We start from the raw sequence: 15,537 nt of genomic DNA, 5'->3' as shown, positions 1-15,537 counted from the left end.
TACTGGAGAGAAGGAACTGTCTTTCTTCGTATAGATATTTTACATTGATTAACTGTTATAAAAATAGAATAAGACTGGTCACTTCCACAGTGTCAAGAGTGCCATTATAAAGCAGTGGTCAGACAGTGAGTGGGAGCAAGAAGTATAGCCAAGGAAGAGAAGAACACACAAAAATATACTGCAGTCAAGAACATGTGTTACTCAGGCAAGAGTCCAGCAGGAAAATGTTTACATTGCTTCTTGTCCAGGAGGGACCAATGGTGAGCCACCAATGAAGTGGAAAAATTGTCCATGTTGAAGTTCTGGTAGCTCCCCACATGAGGTATCTGTGTACAGATTGGAAAGTTCTAATGCTAGAAATTCCTGATTAGGGATGATGAGAATTTCATTTCAGAACATTTAAAATTAGAAATTTACATAAATATACAACAGTAAATTGTGGGAGGAAGTGAAACTGACACATTTGCTCATCTACTTCAGATAGACAATCTGCTGTTTGAAGCCAAATTGAGACATACAAAGAAACTCTCTTTTTCTAGGCTTTACCATGGTACTTTGGGTAACAAGTGTTTTCATACACACGGTTTGGCAGTGTGTCACTGTTACAACTAACTTTTAGATTAAATTGGATCAGCTGGTGCTTCATCCAGCTTCACTCTGTGTGTGAATATACACCTTCAAGTCTCCTGTCTACTTACAGCAACCTCATAAATTTCATAAGGGTTTTTTTTGGCCAAGGAATATTCAGAGGTAGTTTTGCCAGTACTCTCCTCTAAAACAGAGCCCATAGCACCTGGTATTCATTGATGTAGTAATCAGGGCTGATCCTGCTTGGCTTCGAAGATCAGATGGGATCTAGTGCCTTTAGGGTAATTTAGCCTCCAACCTCACTACTCATATGCAAATAGCCAATTTGAGGGAAGAGCAGGACATTACAAAAGATCACAAGCCAGCTGCTGAGAAAGGCAACCATTTGTCAGATTCAGCCTTTATTTTCCCATAATGTATAATGAAACTTTTTCTGCATCTCAATGTTCTTTCTCTCTGTAACCTCCTGCTCATGTCAGAGACAGCAGTGATATGAATGTCTTTTTACCACTGCGTCTGTTTGAAAGCCTCTGACTACAGTTTCCCAGTTCAGACATAACTCAAAGGCATGGTTAACTGAGCAATCTTGGCTTCTTTTAATATTTGCATGAAGGGCGGCACAAAGTATATGAGTATGGATACATCAAGTTTGTCCACTGTATATTTCATTTTCTTAATCTGAGAACATGACTGTTTAATTGTGATCAATCTGACTTCTGTGAACAGATAAACTTTCTATGAGGCTTATTCAGGAAGAAATGATTTCATGGCAGTGAACGTAGACTGTGTTTTAGCAGAACTGTCAGAATGTAAAACAATAAATAAATTTTGCAAGGATGAGTGAGATAAGAAGTAGGTGACATCATATTTTATATTGAACCACCTTCTACAGATAAAAGAACTGGAAAGTTTCAAAGACTGTGAAAGCCTTCATGATTTTTTCACCACTGAATTTTTTTCTGTAAAGGGTGGTTTTTCCCACTTGTTTTCCAAGAAAAAAGATAGCAGCAATTCTTCATGACAAATATAACACATACACACATACACACACAGCGAAAACAACCTCATGCACTGCATGCAGTAATAATCAGAGACAACAGCAACAGGATATTAACCACCCGCCAACTTTTGAGACCCATCAAAAGCTCCCGAGTCTATTTTTTCTCCTTTTTGCTGCTGAAGCAATAAAAAGAGAAAAACCAACATCCAAATGATCTTGTTTATGGTGGCTAAATAAGCTGCATGTGCTTAATCCGTTAGAGTTTAATGAATTTATGACTTGCTTTGGAATTTGACAAGGGCCATAAAAGAGTAATTAACATTTATCAGTGTGTTTGCTACGCCTGCACACACCCTCCTCCCCTTGGCCCCTCTCACGGCAGTGTCGGGCACCATGGGGGGATATAAAAGTGATCAATTAATTTTTAATAATCTCAGGAAAAGATTGTAGAGTTGCAGTATGAACTCTGGGAGTGTCAATAAATGTGCCAAAGGTCGACTGCTTTCCTTCGCCATATGCTTTTCAGTAAGGGTTGTTGGGAGGACACACAAAAACTGCTGCCATAGGAACTAGGTGGTGGTTGCCATCAAACTAGCCACCCTCTCCTAGCCAACTTACCTGTTTATCTAGTGTACACACTATTATTTCAAGATGAAGCTTGGTGGGTGACCGATACTCCCCAAGTGTCCAAAAGGATGGTAGATGATGATCAAATTCAGTTTGATTTCTCTTTTTTTCACATCCCAGAGTCATATACTTTAATGTCATACAGTGGATGGGTGAAAGGGAACCCCTCTTCCACACACACCTAAAATTTACCAACAGTTGGCTGACATTCAAAACTCTGTATACACTCAAATACTCAGAATACTGTATATTATAAGATATTTCACACAATTCAAAACTGCACTTTTAATCAATTGAGACAATGTGGGCACACTATCTGTGCCTACACTGAGAACGTTGTGTTTCATATGTAGATTATACAAATGACAGGATCTGAAGTGCATAATTTATTACAGTACAAGGGACTGTTGCATTCATAACATGCATTCAGATAGGGAAAAAAGTGATGTCTCAAGTAGAGACAGGGGAGTTAGGTTATGGAAAAAGGAAAGAATGAGTTCTCTTTCTGTAAGCCCTATCTAAAACAATCACTGGATGCTGTGTCTTCACTAAACATTAGTAACATATTGTATATACTCATGTATAAGGTGACCTCATTTATAAGTTGGGGCTGGTTTTGGGACCAAAATTATCGATTTTGATATGACCCCTAAATAAGTTGAGAGTAAAACGTAGGGGCATTTAACAAAGGACGTAGAGGCTAAAGCAAAGGAAAACAATGCCAAAATTCTGGCAGGCATAACTTGTGCTCAGCCTAAAGCCTGGATGCATGAATGTGTGGGAGATATGATTAGGCATGGGTGGGGCTAAGAAAACTCAGACATGTCAAAAAGGATGTAAAGGCAAAGCAAAGAAAATGGTAACTACATTACCAGTGATTACAGCGTTTAACTTTTAATGCGATAGCTTTGCTTGATTTTAACTCAGAAAAGCTGACAAATATACACTGATGTTTTAATTCAAATCGTTCAAAGTCCAACAATTCCTCATCATTGCAATAATATTGCTGGAAACCCCTTGTCTGAGTAGAGTGTCATAAGGGAGAGCTTAGTCTGTTCTGCAGAACTTTAAAGAAGCACTGCACATCCTTCTACTTTCTCAGCACTTCTTTGAATGGAAGTGCCAAATAGCCACCATTTCCCCACCCATGCATTCAAAAAAGCCAGAAGCAGTGCCATAGAGAGAGTAGAGGTGATGGGTGCTTCTTTTATGTTCTCCTTGGACAAAATAAACTCTCACCTTTTGGCACTCAACTCAGAAAAAGTGATGGTTCCTTTTTGGATAAGAGTTAAGGTACAGTACTTATATTGACCTGTGGATAAGTTGACCCAGGTTTTTTACACTGATGTTTTGACTAAAACATCTAAACTTATACATGAGTATATACACTACTTGTTTTGTGGGGCAGGGTATGTGTGTTAAATCCTAAAGTTTGGAAAAGCTGAGTTTCTCAGAAAACCAAGTTCCATGGCAGAACTGTAACATTGCATGGAAACTCCCTTGGTGACCTTGGGCAAGTCGCTCTCTCTCAGCCTTAGAGGAAGGCAAGGACAATCTCTTCTGAAAGAAATTTGCCAAGAAAACCCAGTGATAGGTTTGCCTTAGGGTCACCATAAATTAGAAATAATTTGAAGGCACACAACAACAACAAAATTATGTTATGTCCTCATGGGTACACATAATATATAGTTATGTGTTAAGAACACTGCAAACTAGTTTCACATCCTCAGAAGTATTAGTGCTTGCTGTCAGATATAGAATTAATAATTTCTCAGATTCATACCTTCAGAGATTATGGGCCCAAACAGACAGGCCAAAATAAAACTGCTTCAGGTCACTTTGGAGGTTTGCTGTTTAAATGACAGATACATCATAAGAGGTCAGAAGCTGCGTCAAAGGTGCACTCCAGTCCTTGTGACTGGAACGTGGCTTTGGTGCGGCTTCTGGCTTCTTAGGACGCATGCATCATTTAAACAGCATACCTCCAAAGTGACTTGAAGCAGCTTTATTTTGGCCTGTTTGGGCCCCATGATCCATTTTCAGTTACATATTGCTTATATGCTCTATCTAATCCCCTAAACTCAATGTAGTCATCTCTGTCCATAATTTTCAGCCCTACCAACAGTTAGACCATTACTTCTGCTATAATTAACATTTTCACACTTTCTTAAGGCACATGACACATCTGATAACATTAACAATACAAAAGAATAGGCACTTACAGAGGGGGAAAGTTAACGCCATGCGCTGGCTGGCCCCCGCAGATGCTGGCGGCCCTCCTTGGCTGTCGCTTCTATCTGGCAATCAATTGACAAGAAATTGAGATTATGAAATATGACAATGAGCATCACAAAGGATGGCGATCAATCAATTGACTCTTACAACTGAGCAAGTGACATTTAACAGCAGAGAATTTCCTAACTCAGCAAGTGCCATGGGATTAAGCATCCAAAGCCGCTGCTTCAAGTGCTATGATTTTATAAACAGAGCAAAAAGAAAAGATCACCTCCCTCAATATATAACTCTTCCCCATAATGGATCACTCACTAGAAAATTTGAGATGAAGATCAGAAGAACTGAAGCAAGATTTTCAGCTCTTATAACAATGAGCCATAGGAACCTCTTATGGATACTTGTATAATGTACTTCCTTTTTGCGTGACCATGATACTTTCACATGCAGACTGAAAATCTACCCTTTCCCACAGTAGGCAGCCTTTCCTAAGGACAAGCTACCTTCATTCTTAAAATGGTGGGCCCTTACGAACAAGGTACTAAAGTACTGGTGTAACCTTGTTTTCTCAGTCTTTTTAATCTGACTAAATTTTCTCCTTGGCACAATAATTACACATGCATGTAATCCCAAGTATAAAGTTTCAGCAATGGAAAGAAAAGCTTAAAAACTTAAGATCAGGGCTGTTACTATCAGAAGGTACATCTAAAGGGAGATCTGGACAGGTAATGGCAACTGTCATGCTTTCCTCTCTGTCCCAAGGTTCCTCTTCCTGTCTCCAACTGCTTATTTGACCTTCAATCCTTTTACATCTCTGGCCTCTCACATTAACATTCAGGGATGAATAGATGGTTAGATGTTTGCTAAGCAAACTGAGTATTATTATTATTATTATTATTATTATTATTATTATTATTTGTATCCCGCCTCTCCCTGTATTAGATCGAGGCGGGTAACAGCAAACAAGAAAAATAACATCAAACATGAGTATCAGTAGATAAAAGCATAACAGGACATATTAGATCCTAGTTCCTCTATCTCCCTCCCACCCTAAAATACCATTAAAAAACAATTCCCAATAAAATGGTTAATAAAATAGATTGGTATTTTAGTAATAGTAACATAAATCAAATGCTAGCAAGGTGCTCCTACTGCCCCTTGTTAACTGTAAAAGCAAATATTGTTTAACTTGCAACTGTCTTTACGCAAAGTTTATCTGGAACAATTAACTGAGCTCTTGCATTGAAAACCAGTTGGATCATCCAACTCAGCTCTTGCAAAGGTTACATTTGTCATCAATAACATTAGGAATTTTCAGTGAAGAAATAAACTATCTCCTCTAATTGTTATATCAAGTATCAATTAATTTGTAACTATCCTGTTGCAGAATTTATCCTGCCTAATTGCAGAAGATCTTAGCTGGCCTGACTTACCAACTGAGTCCTTGCAAAAACTACATTAGCAGTCAATAACATTAGGATACTTCATTGAAGAAATAAATGCATTCCAGCACTTCAGAGGAATCAGACTAAAACAAAATCAGGCTTAGATGAAATAACATTTTAAAATGGATAGGTGAAAAGGGGATAGTGCTAGGAGGTCTGTGTAAGCAAAATCTAGAGGCAAAGTACCAGAATGGTAATGGGGCTTTACGCTTTCTTTCTATAGCTGAACATATAAAACAAGACATATAGGCAGGCATATAGATGAAGTAAAACATTATAAAGCATATATGCTGTTCGTATATCAGGCAGCCTTCCTTGGTGGATCACAGAGCAGGAGTCCACTCAGGCCTTCTGTTCCAAAGCATAGAAAAGTGTCTCCCAGAATCCTCCAGACAAAATGATCAGTCTGAAAATGTAACTTTTCCAGGCTCTGGTCCCCAGAGGAATTTATACAATGTCAAGAGGCTATACATGTGACTTGAGAAATCCTGTGCCTAGACAGCCTGTTGCATAACAAACCTGGTCCCGTTTCCTGTCCCCTGGAACCGTTAAAACCTCACAAACCACCAGATCCCAATTGGGAGAGGAAGAACTGCTTCCTGCAGGTGTCCTGGGACCATGAATCACACCTTGTCAGAACGCTGACCATGAACAGATGGAATGCTGAATGCAGTCATTTCCAACAACCTTGCCCATATGTATCTCCCCCATTCTTAGGGTCCAGAGCCTGATAAGTAAGGGGTTAAATGGGTATTAAAGAGGCACTTTGCAAGAAGCTTTGAAAACTCATACAAATATTATAAAAAATGCCTTTAATCATCTAATAGCCCAAACGGGGTAGGTGATGGATGGGCTGATCTCCTCTGCCTGAACAGATGAGCCTGAGGATGTGGGCTTACAAGGGCTGGGGGTGGGGAGAAATGAGGACACTTTTCTTCCCTCCCTCCCTGCTTGGAGCAGTTAGAAATATGAGGTCACCCAGCAAGAGATGATAACACATTAAGGGCTCTTGAGAGATTAGCCTGTCAGCCTCGTTAGGAACAGGCAATTGGGGGCTGACTGCATAATTAGAGGCTGGAGAAGCCATAACTCATGGCAGTTTAGACAGCACGATAGGACCACATCCATAGATAGTCATCCCTGCTTGCAAAAGTCACCTCAACAGAAGTATACAATTGGTTTTTTTCAACTAGCTGCAAAAGATATATTCTGTGTAATGCGTATATATAAACTTTGTACCCATGAATTGCACATATACCCTGTTTCGCCAAAAATAAGACATACCCATGAAATAAACCATAGCAGGATTTCTAAGCATTTGTGCAATACTCCAAAAATAAGACAGAGTGATAGGCAAGCAGGGAAGAGGAGGACTGGGCACGCAGCCCGTCCTCCTCTTCTCAGGCCTTTCCTCACCCCCAACGGGCTCTCTGGAGCCTACTGGGATCAGGGAAGGCAAGCGGGGAAGAGGAGGACTGGGTACACATAATAAAAATAAAAATAAGACATTCCCTGAAAATAAGCCATAGTGTGTCTTCTTGAGGAAAAATAAATATAAGACAGTGTCTTATTTTGGGGGAAACAACGGTAGCTCTCCTGCTACAGACTAGAAGAAAAAACACACATAGAAGCGACAATACCTATCCATATTGAAACAGTGTGGCTTGCAATGAAGGATGGTTAAACTCCCTCAATTCCAAATTGAGAAATAATCCAGTTTTATTGGATTTGCTCTTGGCACACTTGTAGTTGCCAAATTTCTCTCTGAGACAGCTAGAATTATAACCATCTATGTACAAATAGACAGTTAGAGTTGAGCGACTTCCATGATTTTTGTATTAGTGTGGGGAATTTTATTTTGGGGGATTTGATGACATGTATATTTTGACTGAATGCTTAAATTTAGGGTCTATGGACCTTAATAAATTATGACTGGCTGATTTATTTGCTTGATACCCACCAAGTATCAAGAAGGAACACAGTAGGTCTGGACTATTACAGGGACTCTGGGGCTGTACAGACCACCTCTAAGCTTGCAGCCATCCCTTTTAGTGCCAGATCGGGGCTGCAGCAACCACATGCTGCAGCCCAGATCTCGCCTTTCCATGGTACAAAAAGGAGCTGCAAAAAGCAGAAAGGGCGCTATAGCTGCCAGTGCCGTGGCTTTTCTGCATTCCTTTGGTGCTGCGACATCTAGACGCAGCGCCAGAGGAGCTCCATGATGCCATCTGCCATGTGGTGTGGTGTGCGTTGTCACACTAGCCTGGGGACAGAGTCGTGGTGTGCATCATACAGACGCCACACCCTGACTCCACCCCTAGGATGGCCTTAATGGCCGGTCAGTACGGCCTGTTTGTTAGGCAGAGGTTATGAGACATACTGGATGTTATGTAGCAATGGCATTTCTAAACCATATTCTAGATTATTTCTAGATTACTTTAGCAATGTTCTTACTAATTATCATATCACCATCAAGTTTAAATGGCAATCTGGTTTTAGGCACAGATTTATGTCGTCATCCCACAGCTGGGAAACCTGCCACAGAACTCCTGTTCCTGAATGCTGAGCTCAACTTATTAGACTTTGCTTTGTAGAGATGGTCACAAAATGCAGCAGTCCTAAAACACTCTTGATATACTTTTATAAACTGAGATTGAAAGAGCCTTCACAAAGAATGATGTTTTTCCTTAACAATCTATGGTTTGCAAAATGAAAGAGTAGTTCTATGTGGGAGGTACATAGCACCCTCTATCTCCAAATGTCAGCATCAAACTAGAACTACAGGAAGCACCCAACAAAAAGAAAAATCCAGCATCCCACTGCATAACTTTTCTTGGGTACAGATGTATGAATCAGATTCTCTGTGAGAATAAATACGTTTGCAGCAAATGGACTATATGATCTGTAGGTGTGTTCATATGTGCTTGTTCACATTACCCAGAGTCATAATCTAGCCCAGTATCTTGACTCCATCTACGTTCCAGAGGCTAAGAATACAGAAGACACAACTATCAAACTTATGCACTACCAGCTTATGCACTCTCAAATTTCAGCAGAGACAGCCTGTACATAATAAATCTTTACTGCTATGGTTTACAGTCACTGAATGGTTTGACTGGAATTCATTGTCCAGGTAAATAAGCTTGGGGTTGTAGTATATATGAAGTCATGACATAGCATGTAAATGCTGTTAAAAGACAAATTATTTGTTGGACATTATTATAAAAGAAGCTAAAAATAAAACTAATAATATACTTCCCTTATGCAAATTGATGTTATAACCACACTTTAATACTACACAGAGTTCTGGTCACTTTGTCTTAAAATAATGATCTTGTATAACAGAAAACAGTACATAAAGGGCCAACCAAAATAACAGAGAGACCAGAGCAAGTCCCCTATGAAGAAATATCTCAACATTCAGAGTTGTTCACCTTAGAAAAAGGCCTGATAGAGGCTTGCAACATTATATATGGCATAAGCAGATTGGGTGAAGCTTTCCCTCTCTCCTAATACTAGAATCCATGATCATCTGCTGAAACTGAAAATGGGAGATTCAGAATACAAAAAACAAGCATTTCCTCATACATAGCCAAGTAAAACTGTGGAAATTAATGCCACAAGAAATAGTGATGGCTGCCAACATGGACAGCTATTAAAAAGGATCTTATGAGTTTCTACTAGTCATGATGGATATTTATGCCACCCAGTACCAGACACAAGCCCTGTTCAAGCATTTGCCTAAAATTCAGAGGGCTAAATGAATGGGGGGGGGGATGTGGGCCCTCGTGGCATGTGTCTGCCTCTGCATGGCTCCCCATATCCAACACTGACAGAGACCTTTATAGTTTTATAAATATATTTGGGTTACCAGGGTTCCTAGTCATGGTCAGCTAAACTGAGTTACAAATCCCTCTGCAGATCTTCACATTTAACAGGGAAATATATCTGATATTGCCAGGCATATGGGGGATGTTTGGGTACTGATGCTTGCATATACACCCATGCCCCCACTCAGTTTCCCGCACTTTCAAGCAAATGCCTAAACAGGATTATAGCACATCTCTGTATATCAGTTGCTGTGAAACATGAATAGAATGAAGCTGTGGCATTCATGTCATAATATTTAGGCTTCATATATGCTTGTTGTAATGGGAACAGAATGCTAGACTAACATAGGTATTTGGTCTGATCCAGCATACCTCTCCCTAATGGTGTTTACATATGTTCATCTTTCATAATTTTTTCTGATACTTTGTGGACCATATGGGACACGTTACTTACACTAGCCAGCTGGGCAAAAGCTACTTCTCACTGTATGTTCCCAATTAAGATGCCCAAATCCTATCAATTCACTGAATCTCACTCTCAAGCAAGACCTCAGTTCTCACTTAGCTGCATCTCAGTTTGTTAGTTAACAACAGGGAATGGGGCAAGCTACTCTTATCAAAACCCAAGAAATCTTTAACATCAACAAAGCCGTGCATATGCTTAGGTTCTAATATTTTGCCCAGGCCCCAGATTTTCTGAAACATAACTGACAGTTAACATTGTTGTTATTTTGACTTATGACAACCCTAAGGAGAACCTATTATGGAGTATTTTTGGCAAGATTTGTTCAGAGAGGGTTTGCCTTCCTCTGTATTCCTCTGGGGCTGAAAGTATGTGAGTTCCCCAAGATTACTCAGTGGTTTTCTATAGCTGAGTGGGATGCCTGACCGTTGTTTCATCACTCTGCATGCTCACTTTATTGATACCTGCTTTATACAGACCCCCTGACTCTCATATTATTTTCAGCGAATTGCTGCTTCTAATGCAGTCAGCATCAGACTAATGGACAAACCCCAACCATTCAGAAATTGTACCAAATTGTTTCTTCATCTTCATTCTCATATTCATTTGCTGGATGAATAAAGTAATCCCTATTCTAATTTTCAGCCCTCAGGAGAGATCAATAGCCCCAATGAAGAGACAGTGACCTTGTGGATTATTTGGTTGGAGTACAATTATGAATTCTGGTGGGGAGATGTGACCTTTTCCAAATGTCAGATGTCATTGAATTTTACATCAGATGTGTGGACATTTGCTATGGGTATGCAAATCTTTCTGCTAATATGTTGGTATATGAGTGCATGTTGATAAAAAAAAAATGAATGTGGTTATACATATGCTGACAACAATTCCTGCCAAGTGAGAGTAAAACTGCACTGCTAAAACAAGTTTGCATATCTCATCTGCAAATGCACTGCTCCTGGAGCAAAGCTCCATAGGTTTGGAGGTGGACATTATGGAGAGAGCAAATGGTCCACATAGTCTGAAAGCTCTAAAGGACATCAGGCCACAAAATACTTTAGTCAATGGATTCATGTGCAATGCAAGATAGTCCTTTAAGATTATTGCTTCTGGATGAATCAGCAATTATTCTTTACCAGATATGTAATCATTTCTAGGCAACTGGCCCGGTCACCTGATATCCTGACATGTCATGCCAAAGCCTTGGGTTGAGCCAACAATCTATAGGAGTCAAATCCTAAATGAGCCTTGTGATATGTTTCCCCATGCATGGTACAAAGGGATACAGTCATACCACTGAATGCTCCAATGTGTGTACTGGCTCCGGTATTTGCTCTTAAGAGTCTCTTCCTCCAAGGGTATGTATTTATGGAAGTGTGTTAAAAATCCACATTCAGTGTTCAGATTGTGTGCAGTCCTGAACATTCAAACTGATTTCCTTGAAATTAATAACATCTGGCTGGCACAGTCTTTGGCTCATACAACAGTCAAAAAGGAATTAAAAGTTACCAAGGATACACACACACCTTTTAAGCATCAAAAAAAGAAGAACACAAAATACCCATTAATGTATGCCTGCTCCCTTTGGTGTGGGGCACAATTGTCTGACTGGAATAACAACACTGCAGTACAATCAAGGGACAAAGCAAAGAAGCAACAAGCTGTGTTTGTTTATCCAGTTTCCCCTCCTAGCAAGAATGCCCTGACACCATGTCCTGCAGTGCTATGTCTGCAGCCCCAACCAGCTAAATTTATCCCAGCTGCAGTCCTGTTTACAAAGCTTGTCCTGTTTATACTATTGCCCTATCCTGCTCCAGTCTCAACCAATGGCATTTTACAAGCTATGCACTCTCTTCCATTTCCTTGCCTACCCTGCCTCTCATGTGGCAAAGACAAAGGTGGTCACACAGAGGCTTGATGAGGAAGTCCTCTTATATAGGCATGGAAGGATTAAAATTGTATTGTCTTGGCTGTTCATATGTATTCACATGAATTTCAGATCTTCTGCTTTTTTTGTTGATGAGACTAAATACGTCATGTATAATATGAATGTACTAAAATTTCTGTTCATGTTAATTCATCCGGAACTTCTATTTTTCAAACCTGAAATACCAAATTCATTTGATCATTCTTTGTATCTGAATATAAAAGCATGTAAATTATGAAGAAGGCTGGAGCTGAAGTTTTGACAGGTTCCTGTGTTGCTTTTGAAGACTTTCATAGACTTCTTTTCACTGCTGAGTATTTCTATTTGGATTTTGTCACAAAGGGTCAGCTGGAAAAAGTGAGGTAGCTGGAAACAAAAAACTAAAAGAGAATGCTGAGAATCTAGCTTTATCTAAGGGAAAACAGACAAAGCCTCAGGAAGTTACTTTTTGGATTACAATTGCATACTAGCTGGGGAGTTCAGTACAAAAAAGTAACTTCTCAGACCTCCAACTCTGAAAAAAAACCAAAGATATCTTTAACAGACAAAGGTGAAGAAGAATTTTAAAATGCATGGAAATTCCACTGCTGTTCAACTTTCTCCTAAGTTTACCTTCAGGCAGTATCCCTCTACAGTAAGTCCATACCCTAAACTGTAGCCATCTTTGATATTTTTAAGCAAGCTTTTGAGAACTATTTGAACAGATATATCTCAACAGATAAAGCAAATGATATTGTCAGAGATGGAGTATCTTTATATAGCTGTAAATATTATATGCACACAAATGCTGCTGCAGAAAAGGAGTGAACAACGAGGTCCCCTACATGGGTTACCCATTCTTGGGGGCGCTAGTCCCATAAGCCTTTATGCACAGAAACCTCTAAGTAAATGATGTGCAATGAAAGCCTGAACTCAGTTCAACAGCTCTTATGTTAATCTCATCTCCTCCAGCATGACATATGAAATCATCCCTTTTAGTTACACAGGAACAAAGTTCTGATTTCTGCAACGATTACTAAGATCTATAGTTAGACATGTATAATGCTAAGCTGATAAGAGGCCATTATAGTGCTGTGGACTTGATTTCATCCTGTGTGCAATCAACTCTACATTTGGAAATAGTAAGGCACGAAGTGGCCATACGGCTTCACAAGAGAGACACAAAACATATGCATGTCTTGTTCATACATGCAGCTCTTCATCTCCGGAAGGGGATCCTTTAGTCAGGAAGTCGCGGCCTTGATTACTTTGTCTTCCCCATTTAAGAACATCCCTAACTGCTCCTTGGATGGCTCAATTAGCAAAGTGAATATATTATATAAAGTCTAAAAGATTAAACTATCACAGGCAGCCCATAATTTCATGAAGAAGTCAGGGGAGCATATCCCTCTTATTAACTCTATAACAAATGTGATGAAAATGTTCAAATAGAATGTTAATGCAATGTTACGTGTAATTTTCCCAGGCGATCTCCTGCTGAAATATTTCTTTATTAATAGTAATTGAGGGTATAAATTATGAATGAGGCGATTTTCTCCTTTCACCGGGAAAGACGTCCTAATGGCAATAATTCTTTCTAATCATTTTTGGAGAGTGGGGAGAGGTGGATCAAAAGGAAGGGTTTCTTTTTTAAAAAAGGAAACTCTTTCAAGAGGGCACCAAATGCAAAAAAGAAAAGAAAAGAAGAGAGTTTATCACAGTGCAACCACTACTGAAGAAGGAAAACTATGCATGCATGTTGTGTGTCCATGAATCTGAGATGCATATCCTGTAGTAAATGGGCTCTGATTTGGCTGAAGAAGTGCAAATTGAAGTACCCAGTGAATCATGAAAGTTGATGGATACTCCTGTGTCAAATTTACCTCCTACAGCTACTATCAAGTTTAGAAATTGAGGCTTCAGCAGATTCAGAACTTGAGATTTGCAAGATGTCAGGCAGAGAGTCAGCCTATTTACCAGCACCAAACCACCAAATCACAGGCAGGAACTACTTAAACTGTAGTTTGCCAGAGCTGGTAGCTTTGTCTGACCCCTATTAAAGATGCCATGTCAGGCTTTTCCCTTCTTTGGGCAACAAAGGAAGCCTATAATAGTTCACCTTCACTTTGCTCAGCCTTGCCTTCATCCTGCCACAACAACTCAACTAGATATAACTGGATCTGACAGATGTAGATATAAACTGAAATTACGTTATATCTATAATGAAAAAGACTACTTCACTGACAACCAAAATCCTATAGACAAAAAGTCAGGGCTCTGTGATCTCTTGTTGTTGCTAGCTGCCCTCGAGTCAATCTCAGCTCATGACAACCCTATAGATGAGACATCTCCAAGATCCCAGGTCCTCCACTGCTCTGCTTGGATCCTGCAGGCTCAGATCTGTGGTCTCTTTGATTGAGTCTAACCATCTGGTATGTAATCTTCCTCTTTCTACTGCCCTCTACTTTTCCTAGCATCATTGCCTTTTCCAGTGATTCATGCCTTCTCATGATGTGGCCAAAGTATGCCAGCCTCAGTTTAATAATCTTGGCTTCCAGGGAGAGATCAGGGTTGATCTGTTCTAGAATCCATTTATCTGTCTTCTTGGCCATCCACGGTGTCCTTAGCACTCTTCTCCAGCACCATATCTCAAATGAGTTTATTTTCTTTCTATCAACTTTCTTCACTGTCCAACTCTCACATCTGTACATGGTGATGGGGAATACAATGGCTTGGATGAGTCTCATTTTGGTGTTCAGAATTATATTTTTATACTTTAGGATCTTGTTCAGTTCTTTCATAGCTGCCTTTCCCAATCCTAATCTTCTAATTTCTTGACTGCACTCACCATTCTCATCAATATTTGATCCCAGGCATACTATTTCAATTTTCTCATTATCTAGGATGAATTCTTGTTTTCTTGATGTTCAGCACTAAGCCTACCTTGGCACTTTCCTCCTTCAGTAATTGCTCCAGGTATTTGTTGGTTTCTGCTAGGAGCATTGTGTCATCTGCATATCTTAGGTTGTTAATGTTCCTTCCTGCTTCTGAGTCTAAGCCTGCTCTGTATATTTTCTGCATACAACTTGAATAAATATGGTGGTAGAATCCAGCCTTTCTTGATCCCTTTACTGAATGGGAACCATTCTGTTTCTTGGCATTCAATTCTGATAGCAGCCTCTTGTCCTGAGTACAGGTTATGCATCAGGACCATCAAATGTAGTGGCACTCTCATTTCCTTGAGAGCATTCCATAGCTTTCCTTGAGAGCATTCCATAGCCTCTGAAGCTATGTTTCCTGATATGCTTTCTTCCACCCCAAGCTTGGGAGAGTTCCTTTTCTCTTATTGGTTTCTGGTCTCCACATTTCTTCATCAGGCAGCAAACTCCTGTATCTGTCCTTTGCTTAGAACAATTTTCCTGATCTGGGCCCTCCAGCTGAATCCA

General features: G+C 39.8%; 1 protein-coding gene across 3 annotated transcripts in view; it reads right to left on the bottom strand.

Annotated features, from left to right (window-relative positions):
* RNF220 (ring finger protein 220) overlaps positions 1 to 15,537 on the bottom strand; it is a 373,850-nt gene that overhangs the window by 231,215 nt on the left and 127,098 nt on the right. For all 3 annotated transcript variants that reach the window (XM_089514994.1, XM_089514992.1, XM_089514993.1), the window contains one exon: positions 4,438 to 4,512. In XM_089514994.1, the coding sequence (XP_089371120.1) occupies positions 4,438 to 4,512 (75 nt within the window). The remainder of the gene's footprint in view (positions 1 to 4,437; positions 4,513 to 15,537) is intronic.

Source organism: Sceloporus occidentalis, unplaced genomic scaffold (genome assembly GCF_023333645.1).
Source record: "Sceloporus occidentalis isolate IW3139 unplaced genomic scaffold, rSceOcc1.0.p SCAF_3, whole genome shotgun sequence".
Taxonomy (NCBI): domain Eukaryota; kingdom Metazoa; phylum Chordata; class Lepidosauria; order Squamata; family Phrynosomatidae; genus Sceloporus; species Sceloporus occidentalis.
Note: the sequence above shows the minus strand (reverse complement) of the source record. Positions and strands in the feature narration are given on the sequence as shown.